Below are 26,801 nucleotides of genomic sequence, written 5' to 3'. Positions count from 1 at the left end.
TATTATCCATATAAGGGGCTGGAGCTTTCTGACAAGTTCAAGTCTTATCTCAGCCATTTCTTTTTTTTTTTTTAAAAGATGACCGGTAAGGGGATCTTAACCCTTGACTTGGTGTTGTTAGCACCACGCTCACCCAGTGAGCTAACCGGCCATCCCTATATGGGATCCGAACCCGTGGCCCTGGTGCTATCAGCACCGCACTCTCCCAAGTGAGCCACACACCGATCTCTTCTAAAACATTTTAAATAAAATTTTATTGAACAGAAATTACAAGGCTAAGCAAGTTATAATGTATATTTAATCAGTGCTTTTTACTACTTCTCAAAGACAACACCATATTTATTTTCCCTCTACTACTACAACTTGGTCTTATTCACAGAGTATAGAGAGTGATTTAAAACAAAGATCTTCACTTCAAAAAATCTAATTAGTGCCTATAAAAAAAAACCCACTTAAAAAAAAGAATAAATCTTAATGAGGACTAACTGAACTTTCTGTCTGTGGATGCCACCGAGGACTCATCGTTAAAGTCTCTCTTCCCACTGCCATCATGTCTGAGTTGGAGTCCGCTAAAAAGCCCAAAAAGCTGCGGAAGACGTTCATCAGAGGGATGAACTTTGAAAACAAACGATGAGTCTCAGGCCTCAGGTGTCTCCTCTATAATGGCCTCAATGATAGTACTGACCTCACAAGGCTGTTGCGAGGTCCACGTGCAATGACGCCTGTGGGGCATCTGACACCAGGTCAGGACCATAAGTTATTAGTAATCATAATAGCAAGTACTTATAAAGCGCCTATCACGTGGGTGGTACTCTGTATTTATTAGCTCTTTTGATCCTCACAACAGCCCTGTGAGGTAGAAGTTCTTATTTTCCTCATTGTATAGACAAAGAAACTGAAACACAGAGAGGTGAGGTGATCTGCCCATGGGGAGTATATGGGAGTGCTTATAATTATTCTGTAATGAATCTGGCCCTCTCAGTGGGCCAAGGTGGTTGGTGCAGGGGCTCTGCTGTCAGACAGGCCTAGAAGTCAGTTTTGGCTTTACTGTTTGTTGTCCAGCCGTGTCATCTTGAGTAAAGGTCTTCTGAACCTGTTTCCCCACTTGTACTATGGGTTGTGGTATTGACAGAGCTCAGAAAGGGTCTGGCACTCAGGATGCAATCAGTGGGTCTTAGCCAATAATACTACTCATGTTATTCTTCTTAGAGCCCCGGACCCAGGAGACCCGAGGAGCTGGAGGTGACGCTCAGGTGAGCATTGGCTGGTGCAACATGCCCTTTCCTACCCCTCCCTGGCTTGCCTGGAACCTCATGCCCTGGTCTCTCCTTGGCAGGCAAGAAGACCCCAGAGGAAGGGCGAGAGCCCTGCAGACATCTGTGCAGCACCTAGGGCTGGGCTCCTGTTAGGAGGGGTTGCCTGCGCCCAGGCAGTGGTGAGAGAACAGCTGGGGCTGTGGGGAGCCCAACTCATCTTCTGATACTCACTCTGACCTCCCTCCTACTTAAGCCCAGCCTCCACCTCTCATCCTTTCTGGCCTTAAGCCTGCATCCCTGTCCCCACAGGCTCAGAGGCAGCTGCTCCATGCAGAACTGAAGCTGGTCCTGCAGCAGAAGGGAGAGAGAAAGCAGGAGCCTGGGGTCCAGGTGACTCCCAGCAGTGCCATGGAGGCCAGGAGCCGGAGTGCTGAGGTGAGTTCCCACATGTCCTGCAAGGGGAACTTGTGGGGCATGGGGAGGAGGGGGGCACAGATGGGCAGCAAGGAGACACTTTCTGGTTTCTCTGTGCCTCAGTCTCCCCACCTGTGAAATGGAAATAGCAACAGGGCCTATTTTAAGGGTCACTGTGAGGGAAAAAATGAACATATTTAAAGTGCTTAGTGCAGCACCTGGCACAGATTAAGACTCACAGCAGCTAATTCATTAATTCATTGGAGCATAAAGGAGTTACATTAATAATAAGCTTAAAAAATTCAGTAGAAACCCTTCATCAGTGTAGTGATTAAGGACATGGGCTTGGACTCATGGGCTCAAATCCCAACCCTACCACTTCAGTTATGCAGCCCTGGACAGGCAGCCTCACCTCTTCCAGCCTCAGTTTCCCCATTGGCAAAATAGGGTAATGGTCCCCACTTCTGAGGATTTTGAGGACTTGCACTTGGGCCACTTGCACAGAATCTGGCACTGAGGAAGACTCTTTGAATGTTAGCTTCTGTCACTGTTAACTGAGACAGCATTGGCATTGACTGTGTCCTACTGTATGTATGCCAGGCACAAAATGGGTCTACTTTTATAGGAGCCAAGCTGAGGCTGGGGATAGTAGACAGGGGTAAAATGCAAGGAGGTCGCTGCCGATAGGATGGCCTACGGGTTCTGGAGTCATAGACTTAAGGCCAAGGCCCCGCTGCTTAACTTGCTGTGTGGCTGGCTAAGCCAAAGGGTAGTGGTGATAGTCATGCTGTTCCCTGCTGCCCCTACCACAACTCTGCTCACCTTCCCACACTGCCCTGCCTAGCTCCCTAGTCCCTTGGGGCCACTGCTGTGGGATATCTGGCCCAGACCTGCTTTCCCCTCTTGGAGCCCTGGGCTTAATTCCAGTTCGTGTTGGATTTGATGCCCTGACCTTTGCAGCATCCCCTCGGATCCCTGCTGTTTCAAGTCTCAGCTCATAATCACACACTTTCCAGTACACTCATATTATCTTACCTTACAGCGGGGAAGTTCTCCCTGAGATACACAGCAGGTTGTATTCCTAGACAGAACGGAGATCTCTGCCTCTTAATGGGAAGCCCCGATGTGAATTCCACAGTGCGCTTCTGGGCTAAGGCCAATCTGCACCATTTACAGTAAATAGCAGAAATGCCATGTCTGCTGGTCCACAATTCATTACCCACGCACCCCCCACCCCCACTGGATTCCCTCTCCCGTGGGCGTTATGCAGGTCTTGGGGTCACAGAGTCCACAATAAAGCACAATCTCACACACACTCAAGCCTGCAAGGAGGCGAATCCTACTTCCCATCTCCCCATACCACTTGGATTAAGGGTCCAGTTCTTTCCTTGGAATCCCACCCTTAACCCCACCCCTTGTTCTGCTGTTATTAAAGCCCCTCCCCATAGCTGAATCCCACCCTTAGAATCTGGGTCTCCGCCCCTACTCCAAATAAATCTCTCATAAACTCCGGCCACACCCGTCTCATATTTTTGGTACTCTTCTAGACCTCACTTGGCCCCTCCTTTCTGGCCTATGCTCTCTGACCCCCCCCAGACCCTACCCAACTGGCCACGCCCCCATTGCCCTGCCCAGCGTTTCGGTCACAAGTCAGCTGCCGCTGGCAACCCAGGGGACTCAGAGAAAACAGCACGCGGGCCGAACTGTTTAACCGTTCCGCGGGTCCTAGAGCGAACCGCGCGCCTGCTTCATGGGGACATGCCAGAGTGGGTGGGCCGGGACATCCTGCCTGGGCCGCGCTGAGGGGCGTGTGTCCCGAGGACCCGAGGACCCGTTTAAGAGCCACTTTTAAGCGCGATGGTGGGCTCTGGGCGAGGTCCGGTCCTAGCTCCCCATAGCGACCCCTCGCCGCCATCCGCAGGAGCTGAGGCGAGCGGAGTTGGTGGAGATCATCGTGGAAACCGAGGCACAGACCGGAGTCACCGGCATCAACGTAGCGGGCGGCGGCAAAGAAGGAATCTTCGTCCGCGATTTGCGAGAGGATTCACCCGCAGCCAGGAGCCTCAGCCTGCAGGAAGGTGGGCGGAGCCTGGCTAAGAAGCTGGGCGGACCCGCGGGGGCGGGATTAGGAATCTGCCCAAGGTTCGGGAGTGGAGGCATGGCCGACGACCAGGAGGCGGGGTTAAGGGCTTGGGGTGGGCTTTGTTTGTTGGCCTTGTGGTTGTTCAGAGCTGGCTCTGGAGGTTCGTTGTCTGGGTTCAAATCCCAGGTCCCCTGTTTACTAGCTTGTGATCTTTCTGTGCCTCAGTTTTCTCATCTGTAAAATGGGAATAATTCTAGTACTGACCTCATGGGGTTATTATGTACGTAGATTAAATGAGTCAGTATTTGAAGACACTTAACACATAGCTAAGTGGCACATAGTAAGCATTATGTAAGTGCTAGTTAATGTTTTTGTTGTTGGGGTAGGAGAAAAAGGGCGGAGTTAACAAATTGGAGGGCGTGGGGAGTGGAACTTAGTAAATAGGGATGTTTTAGGAAACATGGATGAAGGTGATGTGATTTATTCATGCAACAACTATTAAGTGCCTTCTATTTCAGACATTATTTTAGGTCCTTGGGCTACAGCAGTGAACAAAACAGAGAACAGTCCCTGCACTTATGGAGCTTACATAGTGGGGAGATATATATTTAAACAAATAAGTAAAATACCCAGTAAATTAAAAGGCAATATGTGCTGCAGATGCTAGAAGGAAAGCGGCATTTTTAAACAGGGTGGGCTAGGAAGGGTCAAAGGCTGAAGGAGCTAAGAAAACAAACTATGTGGCCATCTGGAAGAGAATTCCAGGCAGAGGGAACAGCCAGTGCAAATGCCCCAAGGTGGGAGAGTGCCTAGCTTATTTGAGAAACAGCAAAGAAGCCAGTGTGGGTGCAGTAGAATTAGTGAAAAGGAGAGTAAGAGATGAGGTCAGTAAGGTAAGGGGAAGGGCAAGTTTAAAGGGTCTTATAGGGCATGGTGAGGATTTTGGCTTTTATCCTGTGAGGGTTGTGAGCAGAGGAGGAACATGGACTGTTTTGAACTGTTGCATTAACAGTAAGACTGTAGGGGCACAGGGCTGGAAGCAGGGACATCAACAAGGTGGCTACTGTGATTATCCAGGTAAGGGATAGTAATGCTGAGGACCAGAACAGTGTTGTTGGAGGTGAAGAGAAGGATTTGGAGTCTGTATATATTTTGGAGGAGGAGCCTTCATGACTAGATATAGAGGGTAATGGAAAGAGAATTGCCAAGGATATGTCCAGGAATTTTTTTTTTTTTTTTTTTTTTTTAAAGATGACCGGTAAGGGGATCTTAACCCTTGACTTGGTGTTGTCAGCACCATGCTCACCCAGTGAGCAAACCGGACATCCCTATATGGGATCCGAACCCGTGGCCTTGGTGTTATCAGCACCGCACTCTCCCGAGTGAGCCACGGGCCGGCCCCCATCGGAATTTTTGACCTGAGGATGGAGTTGCTAATTCCACATAAGGGGGACACTGGGGCTGGCACTTGTTTGGAGAAGAAAGACCAGGAGTGCAGTTTGTATCTGTTAAATGAGAGGTGTCTGTTGAACACCCAGGCAGGGATATGGCGCAGCAGTTGGATATATGAGTCTAGGGTTGAGCGGGAATTCTGGGCTGGAGAGATAAACTTGGGAGTTGTCGGCAGATTTATGATCTTTAAACTCCTGAGCCTGGATGAACTTCCCAAGAATTCCCAAGGGGTGAGTGTAACATGTAGATGGAGAAGAGTAGAAGTCTGAGGCCTGAGCCCTGGGGCAGTGTGTCTTTAGGAGGTCAAGGAGATGGGAAGGAACCATCCATGGAGGCTGAGAAGAAACCTCCAGAGGAGTTCCAGATGGCGTGGCATCCTGGAAGCCAAGAGAAGCAAGTGGATGAAGGAGTGAGAGTGAAGTTGGGTCAAATGCTGAGTGGTCCAAGCAGATAAAGTTTGGGACTTGGCCATTGAAGGTTACTGCCTGGGATCTTGCCAGGAGCAGTTCAGGTGTGTGTATGTGTGTGGCAGGGGTCGGGGTCGGAAGTGCGATTGCAGAAGTGGAAATAATGCAGCTAGACAACTCAATACATTTTGCTGCCAGGGTGAACAGATTAATGGGGCGAGAGCTCTGGGGCACTGAGGTCAAGAAAACCTGTTTTATGGTAGAAACAAGAGCATGTTTGTAATGTGAAGACAGGGTCAAACTGATATTATGGGAAGAGAGGGAAGAATTGCTGGAGGATGTCCCTGGGAAGGTGGTGGAGGGATTGACTTGAGCTAGGGGATAGTTCATCCCTAGGAACAGGAGGGAGAGTGAAGTAAATCGCCACCGGAGCAGGGCGGTGACTAAGACGGTGTGGGAGCTTCTGGAAGTTACCTTTTCATTCTGTTCTCTCAGTAAAGGAAGCAAAGTCAGTGTCCGAAATGTGGGGATGGGGTGGGGGAGTAGAAAGGCAACGGGCGTGGCCTGAGTGGGCCTAGATTGGTTCAGTGCGGGAGAGGGGCGGAGCGGAGCTGATACCACGGGGCGGGGCTTTGTTCTTAGGTGTCGGGATCTCAGACAGGGCAGAACTTTGCGTCGCAAGCCTGCGCTCGGGGATAGGCTGGGCCAAACATTTGGGCGGGGCCTCACCACTCTGGCTTCAAGGAAGTGGGCGGGACCAGACTTGGGCAGAGCCTAGAGATGCCCACGCCCCGCCCACCTCCACCTCGCCTGCAGGGGACCAGCTGCTGAGCGCCCGCGTGTTCTTTGAGAACTTCAAGTACGAGGACGCACTACGCCTGCTGCAATGCGCAGAGCCTTACAAGGTCTCCTTCTGCCTAAAGCGCACTGTGCCCACCGGGGACCTGGCGCTGCGGCCCGGGACCGTGGCCGGCTACGAGATCAAGGGCCCGCGGGCCAAGGTGGCCAAGCTGGTACGCGTACTTAGCCCAGTCCGGGCCCTGGATTGCCCCAGCGATCCTGTCTCTGCGCCGTGAGCCCCACTCCCCGCCACGTGGGCCAGCCTTGCCCTCTGTCTTGCCGTCACTAACGCACGCTAATCCCACCCCCTTACCCCTTGTTTTCTGCCCCTAAGCTCCTCTCCGGGGAGGGGGACCCACCCACCCCAGACCAGGGCCCTCTCCCACCTAGGAGAGGCATCCCCATTATCGGAACCTGGGTTCCTAGGGGTCCTGAACCAATGTACTGGGAACCAGGAAGTTCAGGTTTCAGCCTGAGTGCTGCTTCATTATGGCTGAGTGACCCTGGACAAGATTTTTTTCTCTCCCTGAGCCTCAGTTTCCCCACCTCCAAAATGAGGGTGTTGGGGAAAATCCTGGATGAGGACCTAGAAGTCTTGGGTCCCAGTTCCTATATTCCTGTTGACTCACTGTGGGATTCTAAATGAATATTTTTTCTTCCCCGGCAGTAATGGTGTTTGGAAGTGGGGATGGTGTTTGGGGACAAAGACACTTGACCCAACACATTCCCAGCCTGGTGCAACACCAGGTGGGGCTCTTCCTGTCCACTCCTGACCTCCCACTGTCACACCGCCTCCCGCCTCTCTCCTCTCTCCCTAGAACATCCAGAGTCTGTCCCCTGTGAAGAAGAAGAAGATGGTGGTGGTGCCCGGGGCCCTGGGGGCCCCTGCAGACCTGGCCCCTGTTGACGTCGAGTTCTCCTTTCCCAAGTTCTCCCGTCTGCGTCGGGGCCTCAAAGCTGAGGCTGTCAAGGGTCCTGTCCCAGCCGCCCCTGTCCGCCGGCGCCTCCAGCTGCCTCGGCTGCGTGTACGAGAAGTGGCCGAAGAGGCCCAGGCAGCCCGACTGGCTGCTGCTGCTCCTCCCCCCAGGAAGGCCAAGGTGGAGGCTGAGGTGGCAGCAGGAACCCGTTTCACAGCCCCCCAAGTGGAGTTGGTTGGGCCCCGGCTGCTGGGTGCTGAGGTGGGTGTCCCCCAGGTCTCAGCCCCTAAGGTGGTCCCCTCAGCAGAAGCAGTTGGTGGCTTTGCCCTCCACCTGCCAACCCTTGGTCTAGGAGCCCCAGCTGCACCTGCTGTGGAGCCCCCCGCCATAGGGATCCAGGTCCCCCAAGTGGAGCTGCCCACTTTACCCTCACTTCCCACTCTGCCCACACTTCCCTGCCTGGAGACCCGGGAAGGGGCTGCAGTGGTGACAGTGCCCACTTTGGATGTGGTAGTGCCTACTGTGGGGGTGGACCTTGCCTTGCCAGGCAAAGAGGTGGAGGCCCGTGGAGAGGCGCCTGAAGTGGCCCTGAAGATGCCCCGCCTCAGTTTCCCCCGCTTTGGGGCTCGAGCAAAGGAAGTTGCTGAGGCCAGGGTGGTCAAGGTCAGCCCCGAGGCCAGGGCTAAGGGTCCCAGACTTCGAATGCCCACCTTTGGGCTTTCTCTCCTGGAGCCCCGGCCTGCTGCCCCTGAAGCTGTTGTTGAGAGCAAGCTGAAGCTGCCCACTATCAAGATGCCCTCCTTTGGCATTGGAGTTTCAGGGCCTGAGGTTAAGGTTCCCAAAGGGCCTGAAGTGAAGCTCCCCAAGGCCAAGCCCTCTGATATCAAACTCCCAAAAGTGCCAGAGTCAGCCCTTCCAGATGTGCGACTCCCAGAGGTGCAGCTCCCAAAAGTGTCAGAGATGAAACTCCCAAAGGTGCCGGAGATGGCTGTGCCAGAAGTACGTCTTCCAGAGGTGCAGCTGCCGAAAGTCCCAGAAATGAAAGTCCCTGAGATGAAGTTCCCTGAGATGAAACTCCCAAAGGTGCCTGAGATGAAACTCCCTGAAATGAAACTCCCGAAGGTACATGAGATGGCTGTACCTGATGTGCACCTCCCAGATGTGCAGCTGCCGAAAGTCCCAGAGATGAAAGTCCCTGAGATGAAACTCCCAAAGGTGCCTGAGATGAAACTTCCTGAATTGAAACTCCTTGAGGTGCCCGAGATGGCTGTACCTGATGTCCACCTCCTAGATGTGCAGCTGCCGAAAGTTCCAGAGATGAAACTCCCGAAGATGCCCGAGATGGCTGTGCCCGACGTGCACCTCCCAGAAGTGCAGCTACCGAAAGTTGCTGAGATGAAACTCCCGAAGATGCCCGAGGTGGCTGTGCCTGATGTGCACCTCCCAGAGGTGCAGCTTCCGAAAGTCTCAGAGATGAAACTCCCCAAGGTGCCCGAGATGGTTGTGCCTGCTGTGCACCTCCCAGAGGTGCAGCTGCCAGAAGTCCCAGAGATGAAAGTCCCTGACATGAAACTCCCTGAGATGAAGCTCCCGGAGATAAAACTCCCCAAGGTGCCTGAGATGGCTGTGCCCGATGTGCACCTCCCAGAGGTGCAGCTGCCAAAAGTGTCAGAGATTCGGCTGCCAGAAATGCAAGTGCCTAAGGTCCCAGATGTGTGTCTTCCAAAGGCACCAGAGGTTAAGCTGCTCAAGGCTCCAGAGGCGGAGCTAAAAACTGCTGGGGCAGAGAAAGCAGAGGGGATGGAGTTTGGCTTCAAGATGCCCAAGATGACTATGCCCAAGCTAGGGAGGGCAGGGTCCCCGTCACTAGGCAAGCCAAGTGCCGAGATCTCGGGGAAACTGATGGCACTTCCCTGTCTGCAGCCAGAGGTGGGTGGTGAGGCTCGTGTGGGTGTCCCCTCTCTCACTCTACCCTCAGTGGAGATAGACCTGCCAGGGGCCCTTAGCCTGGAGGGGCAGGTCCAAGCAGCTGAAGTGGGCAAGGTGGAGCGGGCAGAGGGCCCTGTGGTGGCAGGAATCGGGGAAGCGGGCTTCCGAGTGCCCTCTGTTGAGATCGTCACTCCACGTCTGCCCACAGTGGAAGTTGAGGAAGGGCGACTAGAGATGATGGAGGTGAAAGTCAAGCCCTCTTCCAAATTCTCCCTGCCCAAGTTTGGACTCTCGGGGCCAAAGATGGCCAAGGCAGAGGCTGAGGGGGCTGGGCAAGCCACCAAGGTGAAGGTGTCCAAGTTTGCCATCTCACTCCCCAAGGCTCGGGTGGGGACCGAGGCTGAGATCAAAGGGACAGGGGAAGCAGGTCTACTGCCTGCCCTTGATCTGTCCATCCCACAGCTCAGCCTGGATGCCCATCTGCCCACAGGCAAGGTGGAGGTGGCAGGGGCTGATGTCAAGCTCAAGGGGCCCAGGTTTGCTCTGCCCAAGTTTGGGGTCAGAGGCCGGGACACTGAGGTGGGAGAACTAGTGCCAGGGGTGGCCGAGTTGGAGGGCAAAGGTTGGAGCTGGGATGGGAGGGTAAAGATGCCCAAGCTGAAGATGCCCTCCTTTGGACTGGTTCGAGGGAAGGAAGTGGAAGTGCAGGGTGGGCGCATCAGCCCAGGGGGGAAGCCCGAGTCCGCAGCTGGGCAGCTTAAGATCCCTGAAGTGGAGCTGGTCACGCTGGGGGCCCAGGAGGAAGGAAGGGCAGAGGAGGCAGTGGCCATCAGCAAAATGCACCTTTCCGGTCTGCAGGTGTCCACAATCAGGCAGGTGGTCACTGAAGGCCATGAAGGGGGGCTGAGAGTGCCTCCACTGGGCATCTCTCTGCCCCAGGTAGAGCTGACTGGCTTTGGCGAGACATCTGCCCTCGGGCAGGAGGCTGGCAGTGCAGCCCCTTCAGCAGAAGGAATAGCAGCCTACAAGGTCCACGTGCCTCAGGTGACCCTGTCTCTGCCTGGAGCCCAGGTGGCGGGTGGTGAGCTGTTGGTGGGCGAGGGTGTCTTCAAGATGCCAACTGTGACAGTACCCCAGCTTGAGCTGGATGTGGGGCTGAGCCGTGAGGCGCAGGCTCATGAGGCAGCCACAGGCGAAGGTGGGCTGAGACTGAAGTTGCCCACACTGGGGGCCACAGCAGGGGCTGAGGGGGCTGAGGACCAGCCCCCAGGGGCTGAGCGCACCTTCCGCCTCTCGCTGCCCGATGTGGAGCTCTCGCCACCCGCCGTGGGCAGCCATGCTGAGTACCAGGTGGCAGAGGGTGAGGGGGATGCTGGACACAAGCTCAAGGTGCGGCTGCCCCGGTTTGGCCTGGTGCGGGCCAAGGAGGGGGTTGAGGAGGGTGAGAAGGCCAAGAGCCCAAAGCTCAGGCTGCCTCGAGTGGGCTTCAGCCAAAGTGAGACGGTCACTGGGGAAGGGTCCCCCAGCCCTGAGGAGGAGGAAGAGGAGGGCAGTGGGGAAGGGGCCTCAGGACGCCGGGGCAGGGGTCGGGTCCGCTTGCCCCGTGTGGGCCTGGCAGCCCCTTCTAAAGCCTGTAGGGGACAGGAGGGTGAGGCAGCCCCCAAGTCCCCTATGGGGGAGAAGTCACCCAAGTTCCGCTTCCCCAGGGTGTCCTTAAGCCCCAAGGCCCAGGGTGGGAGTGGGGACCGGGAAGAGGGTGGATTCAGGGTCCGGCTGCCCAGCGTGGGGTTTTCGGAGACGGGGGCCCCAGGCCCCACCAGGATGGAGGGAGCTCAGGCTGCTGCCGTCTGAAACCCCTCGGCAGATGGAGACTCTCCTCCTGTCTTCCCCTCACCTGTCCCCCTTGTTTTGTGTGTGAGATAACTAGCACTAACCCTAAGAGGGTCGGGAGGTGGGCGACTGACCAGGGCAGGGGCGGGGAGGCCTGTGCCTGTCTCACTGGCAGAATAGCCTGTATCACGCCAAGCCATGTGAATAAAATAATCCTGAGGTAGCTATGTGTTCAGTCTCTTCTGTGTGTGAGTGAGTGTGCGTGTGTGTGTGTGTGTGTGTGTGTGTGGTGGCGGATGGGGTGCAGAGAAGGAGAGAAAGGAGTCCCCAAGAAGGAGGTTCTAGGGAACACTTGAGCCTGGCCTAAGGGGAGCCTCTAATGTGAGGGGAGAAACAGGCTACCCCTGGTCCGAGAAGAGTCAGGGTAGCCTTGGGGTAGGCCCCAGTGAGAGGGGGACTTGCCCTAGCCCTGCAGAATTGAAGAGGACTCTGGGAAGTTCCCCAGCCAGAGCACAGCTGCAGGACCCCTCTGCTGGGGAGCCTACTTGTCCTGGGGGACCCACTCCCACCAAGATGATCGCTACCCACCTGCCCTCCGGTGGGGAGGGCACCTCTGTGCATCCTGGCCTTCCCTTTCCTGTCTGGCTGGTTTGACTGCCTGTCCACCCCAGCCCCGCCCAGGAAGTTCCCTCCTGGTCCCCTCTTCAGGATTGTGGGTTCAGAACCTCCACCTCAGACACTTGGCTGCCTCTTAGGACTAGGCTCTAGGGTCCTCAGCACCTTCCAGTGCTGGGCCTCAGCTCTAAGGGACCATGGGCCATCCAACCCCCCACCCCATCCCCACTCAGGATCTACCCCCAGGTCCTCCCTAAGGCCCCCAGGCTCCCCCATGTCTCTCTGTGATGTCCCACACTGTACTAAGGAGACTCATTGTCCAGTCTGAAGTCTCCCCAGAGGGCCCCACATCTGCCCCTCTACTCTCTTCAAATCTTCCCCCTCCCATGTCAGAGGATGAGGGGCACAGACCCCTACTGACTTCAGCACCTTCTCCCTACTAGCTGGACCCCCTTGGGTCACTGCCCCATCACGCATTTTTCTTTGTCCCCACCAAACATGACAGGAGTGGGCCGGCCTGTGGCTCACTCGGGAGAGTATGGTGCTGACAACACCAAGGCCACGGGTTCGGATCCTATATAGGGATGGCTGGTTGGCTCACTGGCTGAGCGTGGTGCTGACAACACCAAGCCAAGGGTTAAGATCCCCTTACGGGTCATCTTTTAAAAAAAAAAAAAAAAAATCATGACCGGAGTTATCTACACTCATGGTGCATGCCCCCTGCCCAACCCCCCAGCATTTGGGGTATTCCTCCCACCCGCGCTGATCCATCAGTGTCAGAAGTGACCTCTCTGTGGCCATGCCCAAGGATTTCCTCTGTCTCCCTTGTCCTGGCTTCTCAGAGCTCCTTCCTTCTTCCTGACACACTCTCTCTCTCTCTTCCCCATTCCCCTCTCTTTGTGCTCCTTGGGTCCTCAGGGCCCCTCCCTTGTCCACCCCCATGCCCTCCCTGGGCTATGTCACCCTCCCGTGTGGCTTCCATGCTTCACCCTTGTGCTGACAACTCTCACACTGTCTCCTGATGCACCTGGTTCACCTGAGGATTCAGTGGCCTCTGCACACCTCCCCATGTCTCCTGGGCACCAGGAGGTTGTATGGGGTGTTGTTTCAGAGTTTGGCTATAGAGCCAGACTGCTCAGGGTCAAAGCCTGTCTCTGGCACCCAACTGGATGATCTTAAGCATTTAAAAAATTTCTTCTTGCCTTGATTTTCTCTTCCATAAAATTCCTACTTCTTATGCTGTAACAATGAAATAGAACTTCTGAAACACTCAATAAGTGTTTCAATGTTTTGATGTTAAATTTCCTAATCTTAGCATCTTCTCCTCCCAACTGCTCTTTGTCCATGTCCCCTTCTCAGGGACTGCCTCCTCTTTACCCAGACCAGAGCCCTGGACCTTGTCCTGGACAGCAGTCCTTTTCCTCCCCAACCTGTCACTCCTATGGCCTGTCCTCCTGGCCTTCTGAGTGTCTCTTCCACCTGCCTTCTCAACCCCTCCCTAACCCCTTCCACCTAGGCCCTGTCCTGGCCTCCATTCCAGGCTTGGGACCTCCACTCTTGCCTACTCCAACCCACCCTTCTTCACAGTAGTTCTCTGACACTCAGATCTGACCCTTCTCTCCCTTGCTCAAAGCCCTACTGTGGCTCCCCAGTGCCCTCAGAACAAAGTCCAAACTCCTTAGCCTGGCATTTAGGGCCTTTTACAACCTGGCATCTGCCCCAGCTACACCTCCTCCACAGCAGCCACAGACAAGGCAGGTGTTTTCTGAACACAGACACATACACACATTCTCCCCAGCTCGAAAAGTCTGCCTTTCCTTACCTCTGTCTGGAGGTACGTCCCCATTCCTGTATGCCCGAGGTCCACCATCAGACTCCCCTCTCAGTCGACCCTTCAACTGTCAGGCCTCTCCAGGGTTCCACCACTGGGTGGGGGAGGGGGCCTGGCCCTGCCTGGCACCCCACCCCCCATTCCAGCCAGTGGCTCAGGTCTCCGACAACAGAACCAGAACCACTCAGTAACGCTGGAACCCATTCGAGGGGGCCTGGGGCCCCTCATCCCAAGCCAGGAGGGCTTTGGGGGAGGGGTGCAGCCCTTGGCAGACTCGTCGTGTGGTCAAGGGGGCTGGGGGTTGCCAGGGAGGTGGGGGCCAACCTCCTAGGAGGAGGCACGAGTGTGGTTCTCTTTCTCCCGCTGGGGGTGCTGTGGGGCCGGCGGCGGGGTGGGAGGCCTCGGTGGCAGAGCCTGTGGTGCTGGGCAGTGTCTGGCAGCAGGGGCACCATGGGCACCATCCAGTCGGAGACCGACTGTTATGACATCATTGAGGTGCTGGGCAAGGGCACCTTCGGGGAGGTGGCCAAGGGCTGGCGACGAAGCACAGGCGAGATGGTGGCCATCAAGATCCTCAAGAATGACGCCTACCGCAACCGCATTATCAAGAATGAACTAAAGCTGCTGCGCTGCATGAGGGGCCTGGACCCAGAGGAGGCCCATGTTATCCGCTTCTTGGAGTTCTTCCATGATGCTCTCAAGTTCTACCTGGTCTTTGAGCTGCTAGAGCAAAACCTTTTCGAGTTCCAGAAGGAGAACAACTTTGCGCCCCTCCCTGCCCGCCACATCCGTACAGTCACCCTGCAGGTGCTCAGAGCCCTGGCCCGGCTCAAGGAGCTGGCCATCATCCACGCCGATCTCAAGCCTGAGAACATCATGCTGGTGGACCAGACTCGCTGCCCCTTCAGGGTCAAGGTGAATGGGGCTGTCCAGGGCGGCAGCTCCCTCAGCTCTGGATACTCTTCTGACACCGAGGTCTCCCTCACACTGTCTCTGATGCCCCTCCTCACCTCCTGGACTTGAAATCCTCCCCATATCCCTATCCCAATTCTGAGATGCTCTACATCCCAGACCTGAGGTCTCTCCCATTCCCCCTCCAGTCCCTAAGGTCTCCCTGTCCTCTTCCATTCTTAGCTCATCTCCTCTGGACTAGTCCTGTCCTCGTGGGGCTGACATTGTAGTGGGGGAGACAGTCACCAAGATAAATGAGTAAAATACGGCATGTGAGTGAGAAGGAGAAAAGACAGAGCGGGAAGGAGGAGGATGTGGGGTGTTGATTGGGGGTGGTGGTGCTGATGAGGGAAATTTTAGATGCAGTGGTCAGGGAGGCCTCACTGAGACGGTGACATTTGAGGGAAGTCCTGGAGGAGGGAGGCAGCTGTGTAGATATCTCGGGGAAGAGCATCCAAGCAGCAGGAACAGCCAGTGAAAGGTCCTTAGGTCGGAACGTGCTGAGTGTATGTATCTGAGGAACACTGAGAAAGACTGTGTGGCTGAAGCAGAATGAATGAGGCAAAGAGGGAAGGGTGGGATGGTAAGGAGCAGCCTCACGGATGAGTGACATTTGAGTAAAGACCTGAAGGAGAGAGGGAGGGAGCCGTGTGGACATGTCGGGGAAGAGCATTCCAGGCAGAGGGAGTAGCCAGTGCAAAGGCCTTGAGCTGGGAACATGTCTGGCTCATTCAAGGAATAGTGAGGAGACCCATGTAGCTGGAGGAGGTGAGTGAGGGGGAAAGTGGGAAGAGATGAGGGCAGAGCGGTGACTGGGGCAGGTTGCTGGAGACTCGTGGGCCACAGTGAAGACTTTGGCTTTTATCACAGGATGTGGTTGTGAGCTGGGGAAGGACATGATCTGACTCCGGTGATTACAGGATCCATCTGGATGCATGAGGGATAGACTGGGGGGCAGAGAGGAGCAGCAGGGAGCCCAGCAAGGAGGCCCCTACTATAGACTAGGTGAGAGACAATGGAGGCCAGGACTAGGGTGGGGGCTGTGGACAGGATGCAGAGGGGGCAGATTCTGGATCGGTTTAGAAAGGAAAGCCAATAAGATTTGCTGATGAGCAAGGCGTGGGGTGAGTGAGAAAGAGAGGGGTCCTATCCTTCATAAATTCTTGTGGAAAGAGAGACAGAGAGGGCCAGACACACAAACCAGAGACAAAGAGTGGAAGAGACAAAGATAAGGACATAAACAAGAGATAAAGACTCACAGATACAGAGTCAGATGACAGATGCATAAAGACGCCAGGTGAAACTTACCAGGGGAGGTCTGAATTGGTTGTCCCTGCTGCTCAGCCTGCCCACTGCCCCTCTTCCCCAACCCCACAGGTGATCGACTTCGGCTCGGCCAGCATTTTCAGCGAGGTGCGCTACGTGAAGGAGCCATACATCCAGTCGCGCTTCTACCGGGCCCCCGAGATTCTGCTGGGGCTGCCCTTCTGTGAGAAGGTGGATGTGTGGTCACTGGGCTGTGTCATGGCTGAGCTGCACCTGGGCTGGCCCCTCTACCCGGGCAACAACGAGTACGACCAAGTGCGCTATATCTGTGAGACCCAGGGCCTGCCCAAGCCCCATCTGCTGCACGCCGCCCGCAAGGCCCACCACTTCTTCAAGCGCAACCTCCACCCTGATGCCACCAACCCCTGGCAGCTCAAGTCCTCGGCTGACTACCTGGCTGAGACCAAGGTACGGCGGCAGGTGGGATGAGGGCAGTCAGTGCAAAAGCTGCTACATCGAGAATAATCTAGGTTATGCTGGCCAGCTAGCTCAGTTGGTTAGAGCATGGTGCTGATAATGCCAAGGTTCAGAGTTCAATCACTGGCCAGCTCCCCCCGCCCAAAAAAAAAAACCCTACCAAAAATCTAGGTTAGACGTTTATTTTTTTATTTTTATTTTTTTAACGGCGGCAGGTGGGATGAGGGCAGTCAGTGCAAAAGCTGCTACATCGAGAATAATCTAGGTTATGCTGGCCAGCTAGCTCAGTTGGTTAGAGCGTGGTGCTGATAATGCCAAGGTTCAGAGTTCAATCACTGGCCAGCTCCCCCCGCCCCAAAAAAAAAACCCTACCAAAAATCTAGGTTAGACGTTTATTTTTTTATTTTTATTTTTTTAAAAGACGACTGGTAAGGGGATCTTAACCCTTGACTTGGTGTTGTCAACACCACACTCTCCCATGAGAGCTAACCAGCCATCCTATATAGGGATCCGAACCCATGGCCTTGGTGTATCAGCACCATGCTCTCCTAAGTGTGCCATGGGCTGGCCCTTAGGTTAGACCTTTAGACCTCAGGGAAGGTTGGGGGCCATCTCTTGGGGGTGTCACAGAAAGAAAGATCTGGGTGAGACCAAAGGCTGGAATCTTGAGGGTCAGCTCTGGGGGCTACTGCAGCAAGACACATCTGGGGATACTACTTGGAGGACTGGTTATGCTGGCCAGCTAGCTCAGTTGGTTAGAGCGTGGTGCTGATAATGCCAAGGTTCAGAGTTCAATCACTGGCCAGCTCCCCCCGCCCAAAAAAAAAAACCCTACCAAAAATCTAGGTTAGACGTTTATTTTTTTATTTTTATTTTTTTAAAAGACGACTGGTAAGGGGATCTTAACCCTTGACTTGGTGTTATCAGCACCACACTCTCCCATGAGAGCTAACCAGCCATCCTATATAGGGATCCGAACCCATGGCCTTGGTGTATCAGCACCATCCTCTCCTAAGTGTGCCATGGGCTGGCCCTTAGGTTAGACCTTTAGACCTCAGGGAAGGTTGGGGGCCATCTCTTGGGGGTGTCACAGAAAGAAAGATCTGGGTGAGACCAAAGGCTGGAATCTTGAGGGTCAGCTCTGGGGGCTACTGCAGCAAGACACATCTGGGGATACTACTTGGAGGACTGAAAGATTGGAGGTCAGACACAAGAGCTTCTGTAGCAAGAGGGATTGGGGTTATACTGCAAATGTGACAGAAAGATTAGGGCAGCTTCTCTGCCAGCTTCAGCTCTGGGGTCAGCAAGTTGTGCAACATGAGGGATCTGGGTTAGAACATAGAGAAAATGTGAGGTCTGGGGTTGGGTGTGAGAGTTGCAGCAGAAAGAAGGAGCTGAGACCCCAGGTAGGACTAGAAGTTTAGAGCAACCTGTCTGTTACCTCCATGGCTGTTGTCACCAAACCTGTGTAGCAGGAGAGTCTGGGTTAGACAGCAGAGGGGACTAGAAGTTTAGGGCTTGAGCTTTCACAGCAAGAAGGTCTGGGTTTGACCACTGGGAGGCCTGGAAGGCTAGGATGAAGTGTGGAAGCTGCGCCAGCAAGAGGGATCTGGATTTGATTCCAAGGAAAACTAGAGATTTAGAGCAGCCCCTATGCCAGCTGCTGATAGGGGCTGGACCTACAACTCCCAGGAGGACTGGAGGTGTGGCGTGAAGTGTGGAACTTGGGTTAGTGAGAGCTCTGGGTTAGACTAAAGGTGGTCTGCTGTAAGGGATCAAGTGTGGCCCTCCCAGCAGCAAGAGAGCTCCAAGTCAGATCATGGTCAGAATTGGAAGTCGGGGTTCACATGTGGGTCCCAGAGCAGGAGTGCCAGGGGCAGGCCCTACTTGTGAACACATGTCAACTCTGTGCCTCCCATGCCATACCAGGTGTGTCCACTGGAGCGCCGCAAGTACATGCTCAAGTCATTGGACCAGATCGAGACAGTGAATGGTGGTGGAGCAGCCAGTCGGCTGAGCTACTCGGACCGGGAGGTAATGGCCGAGCATGCTGACCTCAAGAGCATGGTAGAGCTGATCAAGCGCATGCTGACATGGGAGTCGCATGAACGCATCAGCCCCAGCGCGGCCCTGCGCCACCCCTTCGTGTCCATGCAGCAGCTGCGCAGCGCCCACAAGGCCCACCACTTCTTCAAGCGGCCGAGCATGCTGACCTCAAGAGCATGGTAGAGCTGATCAAGCGCATGCTGACATGGGAGTCGCATGAACGCATCAGCCCCAGCGCGGCCCTGCGCCACCCCTTCGTGTCCATGCAGCAGCTGCGCAGCGCCCACGAGACCACTCACTACTACCAGCTCTCTCTGCATGGCTGCCGCCTCTCGCTGCAGGTGGAGAGCAAGCCACCCACACCCGTTGTGACTGCCACAGAAGATGGGCCCCCTTACTACCGTCTGGCTGAGGAAGAGGAGGCCATGGGCATAGGCAGTGTGGCAGGCAGTGGGCCCTTCTTCCAAGAGGAGAAGGTGCCAGGCATGCAAAGAGCCATCGACCAGCTGGATGACCTGAGTCTGCAGGAGACAGGCCATGGACTGTGGGGTGAGACTCGCGCTGATGTGGCCTCCAACACGCTGGCACCGCTCAAGGCAGCCACTTCTGGCCTCCGGGTACCCAACCTGGGCCCTGAGCCCATTCTGGCTTTCTATGGCAGCCGCCTGTCTGGCCACTACAAGGCCCGCAAGCCACCCTCAGGCTCCAAGTCTGACTCCAACTTCAGCAACCTCATCCGGCTGAGCCAGGCCTCACCTGAGGATGATGGGCCCCGCCGGGGCAGTGGCTGGGAGGAAGGAGAGCGCTGCAGGGCCTCTGCTGAGCCGCCTGCCATCCCACAGCGGGACGGGGATGGGCCCAACATCAAGGATATGACCATGGACACTGAGGTAAGCCGGATGGGTGGGCAGGGTGCAGGGGGTGTTGGGATCAGGGCCTCCCCTAGCACTCACTTCAGGGACTGCAGGGCCTCTGCTGAGCTGCCTGCCATCCCACAGCGGGACGGGGATGGGCCCAACATCAAGGATATGACCATGGACACTGAGGTAAGCCAGATGGGTGGGCAGGGTGCAGGGGGTGTTGGGATCAGGGCCTCCCCTAGCACTCACTTCAGGGTGGGTGCACAGTGAACCAGGCCTTGCCTCACACATCTGTATGCCTGCAGCTGGCTCAGGGACCAGCACACACAATCCCACCCTCGGGATGTGATAAGGCTTAGCACATGCTATTCCATATTCAGGATTTAATTAAGATTTCACTTGGGAGAGTGCGGTGCTGGTAACACCAAGGTCAGGGGTTCGGATCCCTGCACCAGCCAGCAACCAAAAAAAAAAAAAAAATTAGGATTTGATAAGGCTCAGCACACAATAATCCATATTCAGGATACAATTAGGATTTGATAAGGCTCAGTACACAATAACCCATGTTTAGGATAAAAGGTCCAGCTCATACTAACCTTCCCTTACTATGTGATAAGGCTCAGCACACACTAATACTCTCAGGACCTCAGGAGATGATAGGGCTCAGACCATACTAACCTACCTCCAGGGTGTTACTAAAACTCAGGGCACAGTAATCAACTGCTAGGAAGTGATAAAAGCCCAGCACTGGATAAGGCCTTGGTACATGTTCACCCACCCTCAGGAAGATGTGAAAGGCTTGGCAGGCACTAGCACCTCTTGGCTGATGCCCCTCTCTTCTCCTCTCCCACAGAAGTCAGGCCCTGAGCTCTTTGACCCCAGCAGCTCTCCTGGAGAATGGCTGAGTGAGCCAGACTGGACCCTGGAAGGCGTCAGGGGGCCACGGGCTCAGGGGCTCCCACCTCGGCACCCCCACCCACGTGGTCTGCCCCTGGCCACCAGCTTTCTGCAGCACGTTGGTGGGCACCACTGATGGTGATCCTACCCCTGCCCATCACTGGGGGCTGTGCTAGCTGGGCTGGTATCCTTTGTCAACCTGAACTGTCCCTCAGAGCCATTCCCAGAACTTATATTCTTACAGAAAGATAGTTATCCAGAAATTTCCCTTTCCCACCCTTCCACAGCGCATGCCTGCACACACACCTCGAACACAGGAGGGCCTTGGGGTCTGGCCAGCGGCCCCCTGGGCCAGGGCGATGGCAGGAAGGGGCTGCAACCTGCTGACTCTGAGCCCACCCTTGGCCCTGTTGCCTCTGCCTATTTCAATAAAGAGCTGTTCAGCAGTCCTGCCTCATGCCTGTTCTCATGGCTTGAGGCCTGGCCCTGGGGTGGGGTTCCAGGCTGGCACCAGGGCCTTGCTCTACAATGCTGCCCCCGACTGGCCACTGGCTCAGGCTGGAGGAGGCTGGGCTGCTACTGCACCAGGAAGGAAAGGCTGCGCTTGGCCTGCTAACCCATCTCCCAAATATGCTAAGTGCTTGGCACATTGAGAATCCATTTTCAGAATGTTCTATGCGTTCAGCATGTGTTAACCTGAGTTTGCCAAATGCTAAAGTCTTATTGTCTGTAGATCTGTCCTTTTTACATGTTATGGGCTTAGCATGCTCATCCATGCTTGGGACATGCTAAGTGTACATTTACTTGGCAGGCATAAATTCACACTTGGTGCACGCTCCAGTGTTCAGACATGTTAGTCCACTCTTGGGATATGGTGATGGTTCAGTCCATGCTAATCTATCTGGGAACACACTTAGTGTGCAGCACATGCCACCTCATGCTGGCTATATGAGTGCTCAGTCCATGCCAGGCCACATGGTTGACACTGCATGCCCAGCACATGCTAGCCTATGTACACTGCACACTGAGGGCTCAGCACATACCAACCCACACTGGTCACATGCTGAGGGTTCATGAGTACACACTGATCACACACTGAGGGTTCAGCACATGCTGATCACACACAGAGGGCTCAGGACACGCCAGTCATATGATAAGGAATCAGTACATGCCAACCCACACTGAGGGCTCAGTACATGCTGATCACATGCTGAGGGCTCAGCACATACTAGTCACACGCTGAGGAATCAGTACATGCCAACACACACTGGTCGCACACTGAGGGCTCAGCACACTAAGATGGCCCCACCAGAGGCCCATGCCAGCTGTCCCCTACCCCTGAGATCCCATCTCACATCACTCAGGCAGGCACGGGCTGTACAGACAAGTTATTTACTTCTTATTATAACCTTGGGCCCTCTTTGCCCTGGAAAGGGGGGGTGGGCCAGGGGGCTGGGCCCAGCATGCACCCCCACTTCTTTGGGGGCTGATCCCTCCCCCAGCTCTGCTGGGTCCCAGGGCCACAGCATCGGGCTGGTGGGGGTGGAGGTAGAGGTGGGAGAGCAGGGGAGGGCCTGTGGAGCCACAATGGGGCAGACAGAAGCGGGGGCACAGAGACAGGGACTGGGACCCTGAGCATCTGGGTCCACGGGAACCTCACAGGCCTTGGCCTGTCCACTGGACTGGACCTCACAGCAGGCGACAAGCGTTGCCCACACTGTTGGCTGAGGTGTCGAGGTCATGGCTGTAAGGGGAGTCCCAGTCCCTCAGGAAAACGGCCTCCAGCTGGCTCCGCAGGCCACCCCGCCCATTCTGGGTCACCAGTAGTGAGGTGCCCGCTGTCTCCGTGAAGTAGTTGCCGGACCAGTTGGAGGTTCCTATGGAGGAAGGGGTGGAGAATAAGGGCCCCATGATGTGGCCTGGACCTCCCACTCTTCTGTCCCGCTGTGGGTGCTCGGGACACTCACCGATGTAGGTGGCACGTTCAGTCACCATGTACTTGTTGTGGTTGACACGGGCATACGGGATTCGGGCCTGGGCCTCATCCGCAGGAACCACAAAGAGTTTCTGAGGGGGTGGGGAAGATGGCGAGGAGAAGGAGATGCAGGGAGAGTCACAGAAGCCCCAGGATCAGGGGTAGGTTATGGAACCCATCTGTGGGACTCAGCTGCTTCCTATGCAATCCTGGGGGCCAGAACACGGCCAGTGGACGGGGTACTCAGTAAACCCCAGCTGAAAAGAACCTAGCTGCCTCATTTGCAGCCCTCTAGTGTAGCTCCTATTCATTCCTGAGGTCTCATGTCAGATGTCCCCTTTCCCAGCAAGTATTCCTTGACTCTCAGGCTAGGGCAGGTACTTCCTCTGGGTTTCCTGACCCTGGCCCTGACCCCTCTGCCTGGGCCTCCCCATCCCACCCTGACCCCTCTGCCTGGGCCTCCCCATCCCGCCCTGACCCCTCTGCCTGGGCCTCCCCATCCCGCCCTGACCCCTCTGCCTGGGCCTCCCCATCCCGCCCTGACCCCTCTGCCTGGGCCTCCCCATCCCGCCCTGACCCCTCTGCCTGGGCCTCCCCATCCCGCCCTGACCCCTCTGCCTGGGCCTCCCCATCCCGCCCTGACCCCTCTGCCTGGGCCTCCCCATCCCGCCCTGACCCCTCTGCCTGGGCCTCCCCATCCCGCCCTGACCCCTCTGCCTGGGCCTCCCCATCCCGCCCTGACCCCTCTGCCTGGGCCTCCCCATCCCGCCCTGACCCCTCTGCCTGGGCCTCCCCATCCCGCCCTGACCCCTCTGCCTGGGCCTCCCCATCCCGCCCTGACCCCTCTGCCTGGGCCTCCCCATCCCGCCCTGACCCCTCTGCCTGGGCCTCCCCATCCCGCCCTGACCCCTCTGCCTGGGCCTCCCCATCCCGCCCTGACCCCTCTGCCTGGGCCTCCCCATCCCGCCCTGACCCCTCTGCCTGGGCCTCCCCATCCCGCCCTGACCCCTCTGCCTGGGCCTCCCCATCCCGCCCTGACCCCTCTGCCTGGGCCTCCCCATCCCGCCCTGACCCCTCTGCCTGGGCCTCCCCATCCCGCCCTGACCCCTCTGCCTGGGCCTCCCCATCCCGCCCTGACCCCTCTGCCTGGGCCTCCCCATCCCGCCCTGACCCCTCTGCCTGGGCCTCCCCATCCCGCCCTGACCCCTCTGCCTGGGCCTCCCCATCCCGCCCTGACCCCTCTGCCTGGGCCTCCCCATCCCGCCCTGACCCCTCTGCCTGGGCCTCCCCATCCCGCCCTGACCCCTCTGCCTGGGCCTCCCCATCCCGCCCTGACCCCTCTGCCTGGGCCTCCCCATCCCGCCCTGACCCCTCTGCCTGGGCCTCCCCATCCCGCCCTGACCCCTCTGCCTGGGCCTCCCCATCCCGCCCTGACCCCTCTGCCTGGGCCTCCCCATCCCGCCCTGACCCCTCTGCCTGGGCCTCCCCATCCCGCCCTGACCCCTCTGCCTGGGCCTCCCCATCCCGCCCTGACCCCTCTGCCTGGGCCTCCCCATCCCATCCCTGACCCCTCTGCCTGTGCCTCCCCATCCCATCCCTGACCCCTCTGCCTGGGCCTCCCCATCCTAGCTCTGACTCAAGGCTTCCCCATCATGGCATGGCTCCCTCTGGATTGTCCCTGTCAGATGACACATGAGCTCCATGAGGACTGTGTCCCCAGGACTGCCCCACATAGGCTGAGGGGGTGGTCTGGGGAGGGTGCTTACCACCTGGATGTCAGAGTGGGTATGGTTGTCACGCAGGGCAGCCAGGGAGAGCAGAAAGGCGCGCATGGATGGCTCGGAGTGTCCCCAGCAGCTGATCAGAAGGCGCACCTTGACACCCCGCTCATAGGCAGCCCGTCGCAGTCCATCATCAATGGCCGGCCAGAACCTGGGTTGGGGGGGAATGCAAGATACAGAGGGCAGCTTTATCCACAGGCTTCACCTTCCATTTGGGGGAATGAAGTCTGGGCCTTGCTTTAACTTCTGAGAGCCCCCCATTGCTGGCTCACAGTCCCTATTCCTGCCTCCTTAAATCCCATATCCTGTCTCCTTTTACTGGTTACCATTCCTGCCTCCCCAAACCCAGGACTCCCATCATCTTATTTACTGCCCCCAGAGTACCTTCTTTGGGATCCCCAAGCCCAATTTTCTCCCTTCTTATCCCAGATCACAAACCCCGAACTCTGCTGTCCCAAACCCAAATTCTCTAAGCCCCTCAGCCTGTTTCCAGTCCATGCTCCCTACCTCCTCACAGGCCTCCAGCCCCTCAGCCCCATATTCTCATCCTTTTCTGTTTCCCCCAAAGCTCATCTCCATCTCTCCTGTAATCCCCCTTTCTCCTGTCACAAGTACCCAAATCTCTCATTCTCCCTCCCAGTTTCCTCTGCCTCTCCCTGTGGCTTCCCCTCCATCTGTTGCCTTGCCTTGGCCCCCTTGCCTGTTTTCTGAGCCTCATCTCTCTCTCTCCCATCTCCTCTCCACTGGCTCCCTGCCCCGAGCCCTGTACAAGCACCCAGCAGTACCTGTGAGGGTGGGAGAACTCCATGGTGGGCAGATAGTTCATGACAGCAACATAGATGAAACTCCGGGCATTGTCCACCACGTTGAGCAGAGCCTTCAGGTCTGGAGTGCGGCCACTTGGACACAGGGGTGGGGGTGCACTCTGGGGGGTGAGGGGACAGTCAAGACACATGCTCTGCTAGGGGCACTGTCGCAGTGGACGCTGTTTATGGACAGCTCACCATGACCCAGGGCCTGTGGATCTCACTGAACCCTCACTCTCCATGAAGGGAAGGGACCATTACCACATCCATTTTGCAGGTGAGAAAACAGGCTCAGAGAGCATAAGCAACTTTCCTAAGGTCACACAGCTGATAAATGGAGCCAGGATTTATGCCCTAACAGTGGTTCTTAACATAAGGTCCCTGATCCAGCAGCAACAGTATCACCTGGAACTTGTCAGAAGTGCAAATTCTTGGCCTCATTATGCAAGGCTTACTGAATCAGAATGCTGGGGTGGGGCCCAGGAAGCCCTCCAGGTGACTGTGAGGCACGTCAGGTTTGAGGACCTCTGCTCTACCCATTTCTTCCTTGATTCACTCATGGCCCGCCCTGACAGGGGCACTCCTCATGAGTCCAGTGTCACACCAGGCACATTTTTTTTTTCTTTTTAAAAGATGACCAGTAAGGGGATCCGAACCCGTGGCCTTGGTGTTATCAGCACCACACTCTCTGAGTGAGCCACGAGCCGGCCCAAATGCATTCTTTTTTTTTTTGGCAGCTGGCTGGTAAGGGGATCAGAACCCGTTATGTTGGTGTTATAACCTGCACTCTAACCAGCTGAGCTAACTGGCCAGCCCCCACACCAGGCACTTTGCCCAGCTCCCTCAGTCCTCAGACACACGAAGAAACAGAAGCTCTGAGAGGGGAAGCGGTAATAAGGGAAGACTTAATCCCCCGTGGGAGAGCCCACTGTAGCAAACGACCCACATGAATCATGCTTCCCTAGACCTATGCCTTCCACAATGATTCCGGGCTTGGTCAGGCTCGGTCAGGGGGCACTGAAGGGGCTCAGGTTGCCCACACCATCTGGTGAAAACATCAACAGCTAAACACAGCAGTACCTTGTCTAGAGTGCGCAGTATCTGCCATGTGCAATAAGTTCCAGTAGAACTTTGCTCAGTGATGGGGATGTTTAATATCTGTGCTGCCGAGACAGGAGCCACTTGCTACATGGGGCCACTGAGCACTTGTACCTTGTCTAGAGTGCGCAGTATCTGCCATGTGCAATAAGTTCCAGTAGAACTTTGCTCAGTGATGGGAATGTTTAATATCTGTGCTGCCGAGACAGGAGCCACTTGCTACATGGGGCCACTGAGCACTTGTGGCTAGTGCAACTGAGAAAATGAATCATATTTAATTTTCATTAATTTAAATTGAAAGAGACACCTGTGGCTATGAAGTCTTCGCATTATACCATAAATCATCTCTAGATTGCTTGTAATACCTAATACGATGTAAATGCTATGTAAATAGTTGTTATCCTGTATTGTTTTTTATCGATATTACTTTTTATTGTTATATTTGTTATTATTTGTTTTTTAATATTTTCAACCTGCAGTTGTTTCCACGCACACAGAACCAGCGGATATGGAGGGCCAACTGTATTATGATCCCCATTTTCTAGATGAAGCCTAGGGAAGTTGGGACATAGCCCAGGCCCCTGACTAAGCAGAGGGAGCAAGGGTGAGGGCTAATGGTTAGGACACTCTCTTCCCAACAATCACCAGGCAGGGACAGATGGAAGGCATGAGTGACAGCACGTGGTCAGGGCATGGCAGGCCCCACTTCCCCCAGACTCACCGCCAGGTATGCCAGAGCAGGGGTTCCATTGAGGCAGATCTCCATTGGTGTCTCTTGATTGTAGCGGGTGTCATAGGGCCGGGGCCAGGTTGATGGGATGGAGCTGCCTGCCTGGCCCAGGAACCAGTAGGCCTCAAAGACTTTGGTCAGGTCACGAGCCAGGCAGCTGCAGTTGTACATGACCACTCCCAGCTCCTTGACCTGTGGGAGGCAGCAATGAGCCCGGGGATAGCAGCCTGGTGCCCACAGATGACAGGGATACCCCCAAGCCTGGTCTCTGCCCCTTGGTCTACCCTCCAACCCCTGTCGCTCAGTCTCCTCCTCTGACCCCCCCCCCCCCCCCCCCCCC

General features: G+C 55.8%; 3 protein-coding genes across 4 annotated transcripts in view; 2 read left to right on the top strand and 1 right to left on the bottom strand.

Moving 5' to 3' along the window:
* The first annotated feature begins 1,664 nt into the window (after positions 1-1,664).
* PRX (periaxin) lies at positions 1,665-11,351 on the top strand. Its single transcript, XM_008582407.1, has 4 exons — positions 1,665-1,691; positions 3,592-3,748; positions 6,429-6,625; positions 7,271-11,351. Exons 1-4 carry the CDS (start codon positions 1,665-1,667, stop codon positions 11,147-11,149), a joined length of 4,260 nt encoding a protein of 1,419 aa, XP_008580629.1. The 3' UTR covers positions 11,150-11,351.
* Positions 11,352-13,756: 2,405 nt separating this feature from the next.
* HIPK4 (homeodomain interacting protein kinase 4) lies at positions 13,757-20,517 on the top strand. The gene is made up of 5 exons (XM_008582387.1): positions 13,757-14,489; positions 15,903-16,259; positions 18,198-18,361; positions 18,520-19,204; positions 20,028-20,517. The coding sequence occupies exons 1-5, from the start codon at positions 14,025-14,027 to the stop codon at positions 20,205-20,207; spliced, it is 1,851 nt and encodes a 616-aa protein (XP_008580609.1). The 5' UTR covers positions 13,757-14,024; the 3' UTR covers positions 20,208-20,517.
* Positions 20,518-21,447: 930 nt separating this feature from the next.
* Positions 21,448-26,801, bottom strand: part of PLD3 (phospholipase D family, member 3) — a 20,487-nt gene continuing 15,133 nt past the window's right edge. For both annotated transcript variants that reach the window (XM_008582400.1, XM_008582394.1), the window contains exons 8-12: positions 26,453-26,653; positions 24,613-24,752; positions 23,813-23,978; positions 22,039-22,138; positions 21,448-21,948 (exon numbers count right to left, since the gene is read on the bottom strand). In XM_008582400.1, the coding sequence (XP_008580622.1) occupies positions 21,761-21,948; positions 22,039-22,138; positions 23,813-23,978; positions 24,613-24,752; positions 26,453-26,653 (795 nt within the window). In that variant the 3' untranslated portion in view covers positions 21,448-21,760. The remainder of the gene's footprint in view (positions 21,949-22,038; positions 22,139-23,812; positions 23,979-24,612; positions 24,753-26,452; positions 26,654-26,801) is intronic.

The sequence above is a fragment of the Galeopterus variegatus genome, unplaced genomic scaffold, assembly GCF_000696425.1.
Source record: "Galeopterus variegatus unplaced genomic scaffold, G_variegatus-3.0.2 Scaffold93, whole genome shotgun sequence".
NCBI lineage: Eukaryota > Metazoa > Chordata > Mammalia > Dermoptera > Cynocephalidae > Galeopterus > Galeopterus variegatus.
Note: the sequence above shows the minus strand (reverse complement) of the source record. Positions and strands in the feature narration are given on the sequence as shown.

Coding starts and splice junctions, on each gene's coding strand:
- PRX (XM_008582407.1), top strand. CDS start 1,665: ATGGAGGCCAGGAGCCGGAGTGCTGAG. Junction 1,692..3,591: donor CCAGGAGCCGGAGTGCTGAG/GTGAGTTCCCAC, acceptor CGCCATCCGCAG/GAGCTGAGGCGAGCGGAGTT. Junction 3,749..6,428: donor GAGCCTCAGCCTGCAGGAAG/GTGGGCGGAGCC, acceptor CCTCGCCTGCAG/GGGACCAGCTGCTGAGCGCC.
- HIPK4 (XM_008582387.1), top strand. CDS start 14,025: ATGGGCACCATCCAGTCGGAGACCGACTGTTATGACATCATTGAGGTG. Junction 14,490..15,902: donor GCTGCCCCTTCAGGGTCAAG/GTGAATGGGGCT, acceptor CCAACCCCACAG/GTGATCGACTTCGGCTCGGC. Junction 16,260..18,197: donor ACTACCTGGCTGAGACCAAG/GTACGGCGGCAG, acceptor ATGCCATACCAG/GTGTGTCCACTGGAGCGCCG.